Source organism: Oenanthe melanoleuca, chromosome 2, assembly GCF_029582105.1.
Source record: "Oenanthe melanoleuca isolate GR-GAL-2019-014 chromosome 2, OMel1.0, whole genome shotgun sequence".
NCBI lineage: Eukaryota > Metazoa > Chordata > Aves > Passeriformes > Muscicapidae > Oenanthe > Oenanthe melanoleuca.
The window spans coordinates 142,312,708-142,329,214 of NC_079335.1; the positions used below are offsets into that span (position 1 = coordinate 142,312,708).

The window sequence follows — 16,507 nt, forward strand, 5'->3', positions numbered from 1 at the left end:
TATGTGCTGGATGGGATATTAGTTGGCTCATCTTTCCACTGTGTGGAAGAGGGATTGAGTGGGTAAATTATTTCTACATAACTTTTTTCCCCTTCCACAATGAATCACAAGTAGAATAAATGCAAAAAAAAAATTTCTTTAACCAATCTTTATTATACATATGAAAATCTAATCTTATGATGGAGTTAGACTGAAGTAACAGCTGCTAATCATGCCATTGCTGGCAGGTCCATTTACTGTCCATACTTAAGGCTCTACAATTGGTAATTTTTAAATTTAAGTTTAATCTACTGCTGCTAGAAGCCATCCACTGCCCTTTAGCCACTGGTTGATTCATCCACATCCTAAGCAGCATTTTGTTCTGTACCTCGCAGGAGCTTAAATGAGGTTTGAAGTATAGTTTTAACCACCTTCTATTGAAAGCAATTTGCCACTCTTTCAAATCAGATCAAGTAATTTTTCTGCAGTCAAGCCCCTGCCAGTTTTTGAAAAGTCTCTGTGTGTATGGAGAAAGAAAAGAGCTCCTGGATCCCAGTGAGTGGCTGTTCGGGACACAGGCAGAGAGAAACCAGAGCTGACTGTGCCCCACAAGCTGATGTGAGACAGGGTTATTGGCCAGCATGGAGCCATGCAGACACTGCCAGATGGCCCCTGTGACACCGTGCCTGTGCTCACAGGCTCTGCCCTGCTCTCCCTGCACTGCTGAAATCTCCAGCTCAGCTCAGGGCCTCTGGGTGTGCTCAGCCCTGGGCCTTGGACACCTCAGCTCTTTCCAGGCACAGCTGATACACCCCTGCAGGCCCTGGAGGTTTTGGTGCTTTGGGTGCCTAATGATGCAGCCCCACAGGGCCAGCACAGGTCTCATGCTGTAGGACCACAGAGAAGCCCTGGAGCACTGGACCTGTGCAGTGGCACTGTTTATCCAGCAGTGCCAGTGCCAAGGCAGAGCACATAAATCATCTTGGACCTGGGATTATTGTGTAAATAACCTTTTGGGTGCACCTGTCCTGCAGTCTGAAGTGTGTCCTGTGGCATCACTGTTACCCTCAGCTTAGTTCTTGCTTCAGGTAAAGGAGAGGACTATCACACAGCTTGAAATACGTTACAGAGGTGTTTTTTATCCCTATATAAGCTGTGGAAATCATAATCAAATGAACAGAAATGAGAGATTTTCCATAATGTATGTGTCATCAACCAATGGGTTGCAAATCCTTTTGTTTTTTTTGACACAAGTTTAGTTGGGTCTCTGCAGTGTTTCTGAAAGGCTGTTGCTTGTCCAATTTACAGTGTTTCGTCCTTCCTTGACTTCTCCTGTTCATCTAAACTACAAAGCATAATTTGTAGTATCCATGTTGAACAAATAGGAATATCCATCACTGTTTTCCTGCAAACTTCTTTCCAGTTGCATCTTCTTAAAATATTGCTGATGTGTGAACATCATCCATCTCATTGCTTCCCTTTTCCTATCTGCTCCCAACTGTTTCTATTCTGTGCATGGATAAGATCTGTAGGCCAAGGATCACTGCTGGTTTAGGTTTGTATATTCTCTAGCATAGTGCATTCTTGGTGTAATTAGAACTTTGAGGCACTGCTGTTTTGTGTGAAGTCTTGGGCTGGGGAGTATTTCTAATGAAGTAATGGCTGTTTAGGATTAAAAACAGTGCAGAAATGCTGCCTTGGCCTGAGGTTTGTGTTCTCCTGGAGTTGCAGTGGTGAGTTACATGGTTTATGCTCCTTACACAAGCAGTTGGTGGCAGAGGCAAATAATGACTGTTTCAATGTTTAGATCCGGAAGCAGCAGAAGGAGCACGCGGAGCTGATTGAGGAGTACCGGATCAAGCAGCAGCAGCAGTGTGGGATGGCCCCACATTCCATAATGCCAGGGGTCCAGGCCCAGCCCCCCATGGTTCCAGGAGGAGCAGCACCAGCAATGAATCAGCAGAGCTTCCCCATGGTGGCACAGCAGCTCCAGCATCAGCAGCACACAGTGGTGATCCCTGGGCAATCCAACCCTGCCAGGATGCCAAATCTGTCCGGATGGCAATCTGCAAATGCCCCTGCAAGTCACATTTCCATGAACCCAGCAAGGATGCAGCCTCCAATGACACCACTGCCCATTACTCCTGGTGCACCCGCTCCTGTGCCTGGCCCAAATGCAGCTGCTCAGTCAGGGCCACCCCCAAGGGTGGAGTTTGAGGACAACAACCCTTTCAGTGAAAGTTTCCAGGAGCGGGAGCGGAAGGAGCGCTTGCGGGAGCAGCAGGAGCGGCAGCGCATCCAGCTGATGCAGGAGGTGGATCGACAGAGAGCTCTGCAGCAGAGGATGGAGCTGGAGCAGCACAGTATGATGGGGCCTGAGCTGAATAACAAAACATCCTTATCTCAGATACCTTTCTTCAATTCTGAGCTGCCTTGTGATTTCATGCAAACCCCTCGGCCCCTGCAGCCGTCCCCACAGCAGCAGCAGCAGATGGGGCAGATCCTGCAGCAGGGTGCTGTGACCTCCCCTCCTGCCACCAGTTTCGTGCAAAGCACAGAGCGAAGGCCAGTGGGACCTGCAGCTTTTGGACCTGATGTATCTGCTGTTCCAGGTGGAGCCCCCAATTTCCATAATGTAAAACAAACTCATGGGAATCTCCCTGGGGCTACCTTTACGCAGAACCAGGTCAGGCCTCCGTTCCCTTCTGCTGTAACCTCATCTCCAGTGCTGGGGGGCAGTGCCCCATGTGGGTCAGACACTGGTGTGCCCCAGGCTGCAAACATCCCTGTGTCAGGCCAATCTCTCATCCAGCTGTATTCTGACATCATCCCAGAAGAGAAAGGCAAAAAGAAAAGGACACGGAAAAAGAAAAAGGATGACGATGCCGAGTCCATAAAAGCGCCGTCAACTCCACACTCAGATATCACTGCACCATCAACCCCAACCATTTCTGATGCTACCTCCACCCCCACAGTGAACACCCCCAATGAGCCACGGCACCAGGATGAGCAGGAGTCCCTGGAGCTAACAGGCCCCTCAACATCCAGCACAGGAGAGAGCCAGAGCTCCCCAGAGCTGGAGGGGAAGCTCCCCATGTCCCAGAAACAGCCCGGGGGGAATGCAGAGGCTGAAAAGGTTAAAATGGACACACCCACCAGCCTCCAAGAAGTTAAACTGGAAAAGGCAGAAACTGATCAATGCTCAGGTCAAACTGAGCCTAAACCAGAAAATCCAAGCAGTATTAAGGTGGAGGAGGATAAGGTCACCTCACAGCCAACCTCTTCAGCTCTGAGTCCAGCACAGCCCCCCAGTGCTCCAGCAGCCAAAGGGGAGTCAGGGAATGAACTGCTGAAACACCTGCTAAAAAACAAGAAGTCCTCATCTCTTCTAAGTCAGAAACCGGAGAACAGTGGCCGAGCAGAAGAAGAGGCTTCTGGGGATAAAAAGTTAGCAGAGAAGCAGAGTCCAGCTGAAGGAATGGTGAGCCTGGTACTGGTTTTGTTACACTGGGGTCAGCAGCAGTCCAGCCTAGTCTGTGCCTTACTGTGGGCACTGTGGAAGCACAACCTACCTGTACGAGGGTGGAGGAAATGGCTTTAAGGAACTTTTGCCTCTTTCTTGCCTTTTTTCCCAAATAAATCACCTGTGTTGAAAAAATAATAAATTTTAATACAGATTCTTAGATCAGCATATTCAGAAACCACTAAAATGCAAAGCAAAAAAAGTATTTTTCTACAGAAAATTGTCTTTAGAAATACTACTTCCTAATATTAAGGCAGGATTTTGCAGTATGATTCCTAATTACTCACTAGTGTGTGTCTGTACAGAATGTGGTGTGTCTGGGTGCTCCTTTCTTCTGTGACTCCACCTGAGTCATCTTTATGATTTATTAATTTATAAGGTACTTAAAAACACACCTAAAGAAAAATGCTTTCTGTGGAGGTAGGGTACACTTAGACTTGTTGGTAATTTTATTGTAATCTTACTCTCTGCTTTTGGGTTTTGACTGCCTAAACTCTAAATTCATTCTTAAAACAAAATTTAAATGTATTTAAAATGAATAAATAGTCATAAAAGTATCAGCAGTTAAAACATGTGATAGGAGTATTAGAAGACTGGTGGTAGGGGTCATGTAGAGCTGTTTAAAATAATACTGGATTTTTAAAAAAAATTACTTTCTTTTGGCTTGCCTTGCCCCCTGTAGCATTAGAGAGAGTCTCATTGTGATCCCTTTTACCCAGCTATGCTTCCATGGGAAGAAGGGCTTTGCAGATTTGTACTGGAAGTATTTAAGCAATTGCTACAATCCAGAAATGTTTCACAATGCTTTTTTTTGTTCCTAACCTCAAAATACTTTTGTATTCTATTAACTTCCACACTTTTCTTCTGCCACCAAGTCTGTCTTTCATTAGACCCTAGTGAACATCTCCAAGGTTTCATGAGCATGTAACTTTATTTTAGGGGATATTCAAAAGAGAATGTTGTTGGCCTGTGAGTTTTTAATGATGTTTTCAGATGTCAGTGGTGTTAATGGGAGGTCATAATTCTGTCTGTAGGGACAGTTTAGCAGTTCCACCTGCCAGTAAAATACACTTTGTTATCAAGGAGATTTATGACTCTCTGCCTGTGCTTTCAGAGTTGTGCAGTAAATCGGAGTGAAATGTCTATTAACATGTCAAAAATTCTGCTGCAATTCGTTTTTTCACACCAGCAAACTGCAGGAGCCCAGATGCAAGGTGCATTTGGGTACAGTAACAGCCAGCTCCAGAGAACAGATGTAGGACCTGAAACCAAGAAGCAGAGAAACAAGCGGGCTCAGAGGACGGGAGAGAAGGCAGCTCCTCGGTCCAAGAAAAGGAAAAAAGAGGAAGAGGAAAAGCAGGCTGTTTATCCTAATGCAGATACCTTCATCCAGCTGAAACAGGTGGGTGTGCAGGGGCTGGGAAAGGCAGTCCAGAGGCCACATGGAACTGTGGATTTCTCCCAGTGGAAGGGAAGTTGATGCTTTAATTCAGTTTTGAGCACAGGATGGAGAAAATGTGAACTTCCACAAAATCAGGGAGTTTAAAATTAGAAACCACTCTACTGACTGGAGAATTGCACTGTTCTGTTTTAGACTTAATTTCTGGATTTTTTTTTTTTTCCCTTTTAATACAGCAACTTTCTCTTCTGCCTTTGGTGGAACCAATAATTGGAGTGAGCTTTGCACACTTTCTCCCCTATGGCAGTGGCCAGCTAAATGGTGGAAATCGACTTGTGGGAAGTTTTGGTAGTGCTACTCTTGATGGGGCTTCAGATTACTACTCCCAGCTCATTTACAAGGTATGGTTTTAATTTGGATTACTGTTGTGTGTGCTCTCTGTGAAGAGAAGTCCATGATACTTTTACTGCTAGTCAGAATTTTTGCCTTTCATGAAACTAGAAACAAAACAAACAACCTTATATTGCTAGATTAGATAGTGCAGTGGTGAAACAGTCATCATTGTTTTACTCTCTGAAAGTGCATATTGGTTCTGGAAACTCTGTTGTTGTAAATTAATTAAAATCTGCAAATACTCTTTTAACAAATGGATTCTAAATAATGAAAATTGTAATTACAATTTTGTGGAGCAGAAAAAACTGAATTCTCAGTACTTTGCAAAGTCAGTGAAAGCATTAAAGCATTTCTTAATGTGAATTAAATAAGAAATAGACTTTTTCTCATTTGCCCACCAAGCCCTAACTAAGAACCTGGGAACTCTGAACAAAATAGACTGTTTGTTGATGAGTTAATAACCCACACCATTTAAAACTCAGTCTCTGAAATCAGAGTGGCAATATTGGGAGGGCAGTGAGATACTGAACAGACAGAATCAAATTTGTTGCTTGGACACTCTAATATAAAAACCTATTAAAATCAGTGATGTTTTCTCCAGACTTACACAGTGTGTAAGCTGAGAATGGGACCTACAGAAATAGTTGTTGTGGTCAAAAGTAAGTAATAAGGATTAGCTTTGTGGGTATGACTGCAGCAATTACAGATACTGAAGTTCTCATTTAATTTTCATTTAAAACATGGGCAGTTGAATAAACTGGTGAGAAGTAGTCCAGAGTATGAACATGCAGTGTATCTGCTGCTCCATCGTAGCTGCTTCAGTGACAGTTCATCCTGTGCAGAATCTGAGGCAGCTTCCCCTTCATTGACAGCTAGGGAAGCTGACTTGTTCATGGAGCTGGAGAGTTACTGTGGAATAGCTCTTAGCATGGAGTTGGGACCTTTGCTGGAACTGTAGGAACTCTTGAAACTGTTCCTTAAAATGTTCTTAGTTAAAATGTTCTTGGTTAAAATGTTCTTCATGCATTTTTGTGAACAGTTCAGCCACGTCTCCTTTTGGTAATGTATTTGGCAGTGTTTACTCATGTGCACTATTTCTCTGATACCACTGATGTAAGAAAATCCAGTCGTGCCTTTTACAGCAGAACCTTTCTGTCACAAGCTTGGGTATCAGCTGGGGCTGCTTATCGGTTCTACATCTGGGTGTAAAGCTCTGAGTTGGTTCCATTGGCTGGTAGTGAACAAGGCAGGTTGTCTCCCTGTGTCCCATGCTGATGGATGGTTCTTTAATTCCTGTCATGCAGCAGAACAATCTGAGCAATCCCCCGACCCCCCCGGCCTCTCTGCCTCCCACGCCGCCGCCCGTGGCCTGCCAGAAGCTGGTCAATGGCTTCGCCACCACGGAGGAACTCGCTGGCAAGGCTGCAGTGCTGGGAGGCCACGATGGTAAGGCTGGGTGTTGGTTCTGTAAAGTCAGTCCTAACACATCTTAGAATCACAAAATGTGCCGAGTTGGAAGGGACCCGCAAGGATCATTGAGTCCAGCTCCCAGCCCTGCACAGGACAATCCCACCTTGTGCCTGAGAGCTCTGTCAGGTTCAGTGCTGTGACCACTGCTCTGGGAGCCTGTTTAGTGCCCAACCACCCTCTTGGTGAAAAACCTTTTTCTGATATCCAACCTAAACCTCCCCTGACACAACTTCAGGACATCCTCTTAGATCCTTTCACTGGTGATCAGGGAGAAGAGGTCCTCACTTTCCCCTCTGCCCCCACCATCATGAGGAAGCTGGAGGCTGCTGGGAGGTCTCCCCTCAGTCTCCTCGAGGTTGCCTCCTAGGATGCTTCTCAGGTGCAGTAATGCAGTATTGGTTTATAAAAACAAAATGCCCAGACTTTTCAGGGTTATAATCATTACTAGCCAGCAATATTTTACATCAGTATAGTGTCAGGTGTTGGTGCCTTTGCCTTATTCCCTTTCAAAAACATGTTAAGAGCTAGACACATTTCTAAGAAATGAAAAAGAAAACCTTAAGATCAGTTTTTTGGATCTAGTACAAGTGACTGGCATGAGCTCCTTGGTAGAGTGAGCTCAAAGCAGCCTATCCAGAATGTGTGCAGTCAGTATGTATTTCCTGATGCTTACAGTTTGGACAAGTTAAAATTGCTTTCTGTTCTTTATACTGGCTCTTTTTAAAGACTATTCAGTGATTAAAATCCTTTTTTTCACACCGCTTTTCCTTTGTTACAAAGTGTTTGATTTTTTGTAGTTTTGTGGGTTTTTAAGTAAATAAACATCATCTCATAGTGGCAGCAGACACACTCAAAAGCCTTTCAAGCCCTGTTTGCTCAAAACCTGCAGATTTTTGTAAAAATGGAAGTTAGTCCTGAATGGTCACAATTTTTTGAACTCCCAAGTGTCTGAGAGTGGTGTCACCATCAGGCCCCACCCACACCCAGCAGGCAGCATGTCTGTCACTGAAAGAGCTGTCCAGATGTCTCACTGTGCTGTGCCTTTCTGGTTTCAGTTACCAAAGCTCTGGGGCCAAAGCAGTTCCAGTTGCCTTTCAGACCACAAGATGATTTATTAGCCAGAGCAATGGCTCAGGGCCCCAAAACTGTGGATGTTCCTGCTTCACTTCCAACACCACCTCACAACAACCAGGAGGAGTTAAGGTAGGTTTTCCTTGACATCTTCAAAAAGGTATTTGGAGCAGATTCTGTGATCTTTCAGTGGATGAGACTGTGAGGATGTGGAGAAATAAAATCTTTTGTGCACAGCCACAGAAAGGCAGAGAATTAAATGAGATCATTTTTACTCTTAACATTCCACATGTAAAGAGCAGCATAGTGAAGTAAGTGATCCCAGCCATTGCTAGACTCTAGATTTTGTAAAATTTTTAGGAATTCCTTACCATTTTCTCTTAAAAGTGGAAGAAATTTGTACAAATAGGTGCTTTTCCTGGAGCAGTGTGGTGCTGTAGTGACAGATGACTACTATAGCAGCAGCAGGACTGTGCAAGAGCCAGCCTGAAACTGCACAGCTCCACTCAGTTTCTCAGGTGAGAAGCACTGGCTGGAACGAGTCTCTCTGCAGAGATTTTTCCTTTTGCCTCCCTTTCACTTGCCTGACCAGAATATGGGTGTCTGTGAAACACTGGAGCCTGTATATGGACAAAGGCCAGACTGTTTAAATATTAAAACAGCTCAAATATTAAATGCTCATTTTTTACCCTGGTAGATAGAGCCATGGGGAACAGAGGGTTTGTCTTTGTTAGTGTTTTTCTTCATGGATCTTTCCCAAGAAATGGAATATGTGTGCAATGGCATATGAGAGACCCAGATGATGGCCAACCACCTCCTTGTGTTTCAAGACCAGTAGCAACGAGCAAGTTCATTTTAGTTCCCTGTCATGATTTATAACTTTGGCTTACCAAAAGTTCAGTCCATTTCCCAAACAGCTTTTTTGGGTTTTGTTCCAGGGTTCAAGATCACTGTGAGGACAGGGACACTCCTGATAGCTTTGTCCCTTCTTCCTCTCCTGAAAGCGTGGTGGGAATGGAGATCAGTCGCTACCCAGACTTGTCGGTTGTAAAGGAGGAGAACCCAGAGCCTGTCCCATCTCCCATCATTCCCATCCTACCCAGCAGCACTGGGAAAGGTGAGGCTGCAGCACAGTGAACACTTCCAGCTAGGATTGTTTTTCTTTCTATTCCCATAAGTGTAGGATTAACATGCTGCATTCTGTTTTATTTTCAGGTTCAGAAGCCAAAAGGAATTATATAAAATCAGAACCTGGTTCAGGAGCATTACCTGGTTCTGGCTTCTTCTCCTCCCAGCTTGGACCATCCCAGAATGGTCCTAAATCTGGCCTTATCTCTGTAGCAATTACTTTACATCCCACAGCTGCTGAGGTAAAAGGAATAAGCCTGTATTACATAGAGTACAACAGCAGTTGATTTGGTTTATATATAGTGACTCTGAGGGGGTTACAATGCAATAACATTGCTGTTGCAGTCTTCTAATAGTTTGTCTCTGGTGTCTGAACTGCTTGTCAGATGTGAGCAAAGGTTTGTTTTTATTACTGTTTTCAGAACATCAGTAGCGTTGTAGCAGCATTCTCCAACCTGCTCCATGTCAGAATTCCCAACAGTTACGAGGTCAGTAATGCTCCAGATGTCCCATCCTCCATGGCAGCCACCAGCACTCACAGAGGGAACCCATCTATGGAGTACAGGCAGCACTTGCTGCTGCAGGGTCCCCAGGCAGGATCCATGGCACCTGCCAGGATGGTGGGGCCCTATGGACTGAAGCAGCCCAATGTGCCATTCCCTGCCAACAGCAATGGTGAGTGGGCTTTAACTCCCAAGTGTGCAGTACCAGGGTTTAACTGATCAGTACTGATGCATTTCAGCCTCATAAATCCATGCTTTAGAATTCAGTAATTGATTCTTGTTCCAAGTAAAATTTTTCTCTTCTTATGTGGTCATATGGATGCACCTGGATATAACCACGAGTAGTTCTCGTCCATCTCTGACATCACTGTCAGTGAGGCATTTCTCCCATAATTTCTAACATTATTACGGATTTTTTTTGTCCAGTCTGGCTTTAAATACATCATTCAGAAAGATTGTTCCCATGCTGGAAAGCTCAACATGGTTATTTAAGCCTGCATTCCCGTGTTAGTTTATTTTGTAATTTTTTTTACACAAGATTGTGTTTTTTCCTGGTTTGCACTGTTGTTTTAGGTCTGATTTATACAATTTATGTATCAGGTCAAGGTCTAAAGCCTTCCTTCCATGCCCTGTCCAGGAGGGTGCTAGTCCTCTAGACCAGTGAAGAATAAATACTGTGATCCCTGATGAAATTGGTTTGATCTGATAACAGCCTCTGACAGATAATCTGTTCCCTAGGTATGGCTGGCTACAAGGATCACAGCCAGAATATGGCAGAAGGTTCAGCACTGAGGCCTCGCTGGTGCTCCCACTGCAAGGTCGTGGTTCTGGGCAGTGGTGTGAGGAAATCCTTCAAAGACCTGCCCTTCCTCAAACAGGTGAGTTCTGAGGTGCCAGGGCAGGGCCCTGCACTCAGCTGGGGCTCCTTAAACCAAGGGACGGCACAAAGTCCTGCTTGTCCTGCCAGGCCAAGAGCACTTCAGATTCCTGTGTAGTCCCCTTCCTTGTGTGTCCTAATTCAGGGTGGGACATTCAGCCACATTTGTAGTACAGCTAAAATATGGCGAAATTGTTGTTATTGATAGAAAATGAATTCCAGTACATTTCATAAAATAGGTCCCATCTATGTGAGTTCTCAAAGCTCTGCTACCAACCTCCTTCCCTGACCTTTTAGGGACCTCAGTTCAAAAACAGCTAATTTGTGAGGCAGCCACATTGCTGTGTCAGGAATTTTACTGTAAGAGCAGGAATACTTGCACTCTTCCTGGGCAGGAATCAGATTTCAGTTGCAATTTCTTGTCCTTATTCTGGGAGCTGTCATTCTTTTAAAAAATGCCATTGCTCTTCAGTGACCAGGGGGTGACTATACCACAAAGACATAGCCAGAACTTGAATAGAGTAAAGGGTTCATACAGGCAGGAATGCACTGAATTCCCAGTAAGGTTTTGCAGATGGATCAGTAGATAAAACAGTGTGATCTGGCATTGATCAGGCTGAAATGAGGCATTCTTTTGCCATGAAAAGATAAAAGAAAATGGATTTTGCTTTGCAAGAGTGCCTATGGAGCAGATGGGTGCATGGTGTAGAATGCTTTATTTTGATTGTTAAACTTCTGTGAAAGGCAGGAAATGCTGAAGAACAAGGGTGTAGGTGGTGGTAACGTTAGATCTGTCAAATAATCAAGTATTTATATCACAGCATCCCTCATTATTTCACAAATGTTCTACAAATAAAAGAATTTCCAGCTAGATTGGAAGACTTGTTTCATTACACTTACTATGTGAAGAATGGTATTAAAACGCACTTCTTACACTCTTCTGTGTTTGATTCCTAGGATTCCCAAGAAGGCTCAGATAAAATGAAGGACATTGTATTCTGTAGCAACAACTGCTTTGTTCTTTATTCAGCAGCTCTGCAAGCAAAAAACTCAGAGAACAAAGTAAGTATCAAACACTGGCAGACCCAAGTGAGGTGAAATTATTGCAGCTATTTATTGGAGAACAGAAAGGGGCCGAGGGGGAAGCTTGCACTTCACTTGAGAGGTTTAGAAATTAATTGCTCTGTATTCAGACACCGAGATTCTGAACCAGCAGCATGAAGTAAGAATCACATTTGCAGAACTTTGTGTCTGACAGATGCATGGCAGAAAAGCCACCACCTTTGACTGCCCTCCTGGGCTTTGAAGATGCAGTCTCAAAAAATCAATCATTCAACTTCTCTGGGCATAGTAAACAACCACAGACATGTTTTTAAGGGATATATCCTGCATTTGGATTTGACTTCTACAGTTAAAAATAAAATTATAATTAAATAAATAAATATATATATATATATATATATTTTATATATATATAAAAATAATAATTGAGGAGCAAGTTTGCAAAAATAATTTCATTTGTTCAGTGTAACTGGGAAAATAGAATCCTGTTCCATGGCTTTATTTGGGTGAAGTTGCCATTGTAAAGCATTGATTACCAAAACACCAGTAAGGAGCCTATGAGCTGACAGTGACCAGGAAAAGGAGGTTCTCATTACTGGAGAAGTACGTCTGGAGAAGTCCATTCAGCTGAAGGTGGAATTTTCTCAGATGATCCCAAATACTCTGTTGTAGTTCTCTACCTTCAGACACTGCAAGGGGTGTCTGACACCGGAGAGAAACAGGGCATCATTTCTTGCTGTGCCAGGGGTCATTCAGTGTCAGAGGAAGGTGAACTTAAGTTTATCTAATTATTTAATCATTAAAAGTAAAATAGTCTTCACTAAAGAGTGAATGATCCCACTGAGTTTCTCACAGTTAAAAATTTTTGAGTACTTAACTAACGTGTCTTCTGCTGTTTCTAGATCAAATGTACCTTTTTTCCCCTAAACCATTGACCAGAACAGGCTGTGTCCTTCAAGCTTTACCTAATAGCTGTGTTCTCATAGTCCTGTATAGACTGTATAGTTTACATAGCCTTTCTTCAGGTGCATCCTGCTTACTTTCTCAGGAGGAATTGAATTTTAAAAATGCAACCCTGGAGAAGATAACTCAGTGTACATCCATATCCTTTTAATGTCCCATGTAGCTCATTTTCAGTTGTGTATAAACAGGGTAATATTCCTCTACAAGTGCATCAGCATGCACCTAATTAAGTTAATGAAATGTCATGTTCACCCTCTTGATCCTTTAATTTACTCTTTCAAGATTAATCACACAAACCACGTTAAGCACTTAATAATCTAAACTTCCTTTGTTGTTTTTGTTTTCCGTCTTAGGGTTTGTTTTCTTGTTTTGGTCTGGTTTGGTTTGGGTTTTTTTTGTTTGTTTGTTTGTTTGTTTGTTTGTTTCTTTTTGTTTGTTTGTTTTTGTTTGTTTGTTTGTTTGTTTGTTTGTTTGTTTTTTGGTTGGTTGGGTTTTTTTCACAAATCTCTGCAGATACAATTCTTCTTTACTGTGACTGAATAGTTTAAGTCCTCAAGTTGTATCTAATCCAGAACTGCAGGAAATCTTCCTCACTTCTTCCCAGGAAAGAAATACGTGACATTAGTTTTAAATTTTCCACTTCTACCAAATACCAGATTCTTTGGCTTTAAATTAGTTGTATGACCCATATTTTAAGGTTACTTTGTGGTGTAATAAAGCTTTCTAAGAATCCCTAAGAGCTAAAGCTGGCAATCAGCTCACCAAGGGCAATTGAGTTTCGCATTCAGAACCTGGACAAAGGTTTATTTGTGCTTTCTCTCATGTATTAAAGGGGCACCATATTTAGGTAGACTGGGAGAATTTCCTGCTCCAAGTCCTGGCCCAAGCTGCAGTAACCTGGGTCAGAATAATTTCCATCTTTCTCAGTTGCTGCATCTGGATTTTAGGCATTTGGAGAAGCCTCTCCCATACTACGAATGTTTTCAGGTTGTACTTTTTCTCAGAGAGTTTTCTGTTGATTATCAGGAATCAGTCCCAACCCTGCCACAGTCACCGATGAAGGAGAGGCCACCCAAAGCATTCCATCAGTACAGCAACAACATCTCCACTTTGGATGTCCACTGTCTGCCTCAGCTGCAGGAAAAGGTTTCTCCACCCTCATCACCCCCCATCATGTTCCCCCCTGCGTTTGAAGCAGCCAAGGTAGAGGCGAAACCAGATGAGCTGAAGGTAACGGTGAAACTCAAACCCAGGTTAAAAGCAATACACAGCAGTCTGGAGGACTGCCGGCCTCCCAGTAAGAAATGGAAAGGGATGAAATGGAAAAAGTGGAGCATTCAGATTGTGATTCCTAAAGGATCATTCAAACCTCCTTGTGAAGAAGAAATAGATGAATTTCTTAAAAAACTGGGCACAACCCTTAAACCCGACCCCGTGCCTAAAGACTACAGGAAATGTTGCTTCTGTCATGAGGAAGGTGACGGATTAACCGATGGACCAGCAAGGCTTCTCAACTTGGATTTAGACCTTTGGGTCCATTTGAACTGTGCTCTTTGGTCTACAGAAGTCTACGAGACACAAGCTGGTGCCTTAATAAACGTGGAACTAGCACTGCGGAGAGGCCTGCAGATGAAATGCATGTTCTGTCACAAAATGGGTGCCACCAGCGGTTGCCACAGGTTAAGGTGCACCAATATTTATCACTTTACCTGTGCCATTAAAGCACAATGCATGTTCTTTAAAGACAAGACCATGCTTTGCCCCATGCACAAACCAAAGGGAACTCACGAGCAGGAGCTGAGTTACTTCGCGGTGTTCCGGAGGGTGTACGTGCAGCGCGATGAGGTGCGGCAGATCGCCAGCATCGTGCAGCGCGGCGAGCGCGACCACACCTTCCGCGTGGGGAGCCTCATCTTCCACGCCGTGGGCCAGCTGCTGCCCCAGCAGATGCAGGCCTTCCACTCCTCCAAAGCCCTCTTCCCCGTGGGCTACGAGGCCAGCCGGCTGTACTGGAGCATGCGCTACGCCAACAGGCGCTGCCGCTACCTCTGCTCCATCGAGGAGAAGGACGGGCTCCCGCTCTTCGTCATCAAGGTGCTGGAGCAGGGCCACGAGGATCTGGTTCTGACTGACACAACACCTAAAGGTAAATTCTGTGAACTGAGATCATCAGTTTGTGGCTTTGTTATTCATTGTGGTAGTGCTGATTCCTGTGGTACGGTACTTGTTTGAAGCAACTGTTGCAGGCACTGTTATAATGTTTATAGTGAGCTTCCAGGGCCCATTTTTAATACCCTGCTGTGAAGACTGTGAACACCTCTGAAGAAATTGTATAAGCTGCAGATAAGAAGAATTGTTCCAAGTCCACAGAGGAGACCCAAGTTGATTGTTGAAAATAAACTAAAGCAGTAGGAAAGCCAGCACAGGTTTCATTTCGTGAAAAGTGACTTTGTTTAAACACAGAGCCACTGCTCAATTATCTTCAGATCAGCTGGGCTCAAGTTGGGGAGCTCTAAAAACAGCTGAGTGACCATGTTATTCTCAGGGTGGGTACTGTCAGGGTGTCCATAAACATGTGTGGGTAGGTTTTGGAAATTGGCTTGTGGATGTGCTGGAGGCCTGTAAACCTCCAGGTCTTAAGGTATTGGTGCTGTGGGTATTGATAACCTCACAGAGTAAGGAGTCCCTACAAACAGTCGGTGGAAATGGAATATATTGTATATTTTCAGAAAATCATACTTTTGCAGGATTTCTCAAGAGAAACCTGTCCATGTTCTTGTCAGAGGACTGAAAGTTTCCATGCTGAGAACACTGAAAGCTTAATTTCTGAGAACTGAAGGTGCAGAATCCATGGTGTGTTTGTTTGGGATTTGTTAAATCCCAAAAATTAGCAATTCAACAAAGCATTCTCCACTTCACTTTTTAGATCCTGGCCTGCTTGTATAGGCAGTCAAAGACAAAAGCTTTCTCAGTGCTGGGTTCTGGTTCCCATATCCTCAGGCATTTGTAAAACCAAGTGCAATAGTTCTTATTTTTTTGATCACTGTAACTGTCTCCCAATGGTTGTGTAGGTGTGTGGGATAAAATCCTGGAGCCCGTTGCTTCTGTTAGAAAAGAATCTGAAATGCTCCAGCTGTTCCCCGGCTATCTGAAGGGTGAAGACCTCTTTGGTTTGACAGTCTCTGCAGTGGCCAGGATTGCAGAATCGGTGAGTTCACCACCCCAGTTCTTGCTGGATCATCCCACTTGTTGGATAGGGACATGAGAAGGGGAACAGAAAGAAGTGTGGAAAAGTAAACATTTTGTTACATAATTAAACACATAATTATTTGTTGTTTTTTTTCCTTTCTGTCTCTCTCTTTTATTTTGCAGCTGCCAGGGGTTGAGGCCTGTGAGAACTACACTTTCCGTTATGGCCGAAACCCCTTAATGGAACTTCCTCTTGCCATCAACCCCACGGGCTGTGCCCGTGCCGAGCCTAAAATGAGTACCCATGTCAAGAGGTTTGTGTTAAGGTATTTTGTTTTAATTTCACATAGTACAGCCCAGGGTTTATAGGCTGCTTTAGGGTTATTTGTGCTTTCGTCTGCTGCTTACAAACCCTGTCGTCCGTGGCTGTGAATGTGCATGCCCCAGTCAGAGGAACTGCTTTGTGTCTCCGCTAGCTGGCTTTAAGTGTCTGTGTGTCTGAGAGGATTTTTATTGGGTTTCCTGGCTGTTTTCAGAGAAATCTTCAGTTTTTCTTGTATTCTTTCCTGTTACATGCCCAATTCCTACAGGCCTCACACCTTGAATAGCACCAGCACATCGAAGTCCTTTCAGAGCACAGTCACGGGGGAGCTGAACGCGCCTTACAGCAAACAGTTCGTCCATTCCAAGTCCTCTCAGTACCGCAAGATGAAAACCGAGTGGAAATCCAACGTCTACCTGGCTCGCTCTCGCATTCAGGTCAGCTCTAGCTTCAGGAAATAGATAGTAAAAAAAATTACATATGCTTTTATTAATATGTGTTTTACAGCTAAATTTTGTAGTTGTCATATTTTATATATAAATATTTATCTGAATCCAGATGAAAATTTGAAACTAAACCTATTGTAAAATTCCTTCCAGTCTTGTTCCAAAATTGGCAATTTTTAAGT

General features: G+C 43.7%; 1 protein-coding gene across 15 annotated transcripts in view; it reads left to right on the forward strand.

Moving 5' to 3' along the window:
• The window catches only part of KMT2C (lysine methyltransferase 2C), a 188,627-nt gene that overhangs the window by 167,929 nt on the left and 4,191 nt on the right, over positions 1-16,507 (forward strand). For 12 of the 15 annotated variants that reach the window (XM_056485255.1, XM_056485264.1, XM_056485260.1 and 9 more), the window contains 14 exons: positions 1,787-3,460; positions 4,692-4,904; positions 5,138-5,302; positions 6,599-6,740; positions 7,820-7,967; positions 8,774-8,952; positions 9,051-9,205; positions 9,386-9,638; positions 10,205-10,344; positions 11,301-11,405; positions 13,395-14,514; positions 15,440-15,576; positions 15,741-15,883; positions 16,148-16,316. In XM_056485255.1, the coding sequence (XP_056341230.1) occupies positions 1,787-3,460; positions 4,692-4,904; positions 5,138-5,302; positions 6,599-6,740; positions 7,820-7,967; positions 8,774-8,952; positions 9,051-9,205; positions 9,386-9,638; positions 10,205-10,344; positions 11,301-11,405; positions 13,395-14,514; positions 15,440-15,576; positions 15,741-15,883; positions 16,148-16,316 (4,743 nt within the window). The remainder of the gene's footprint in view (positions 1-1,786; positions 3,461-4,691; positions 4,905-5,137; positions 5,303-6,598; positions 6,741-7,819; positions 7,968-8,773; positions 8,953-9,050; positions 9,206-9,385; positions 9,639-10,204; positions 10,345-11,300; positions 11,406-13,394; positions 14,515-15,439; positions 15,577-15,740; positions 15,884-16,147; positions 16,317-16,507) is intronic. The other 3 variants (XM_056485259.1, XM_056485258.1, XM_056485271.1) reach the window with 3 other exon arrangements.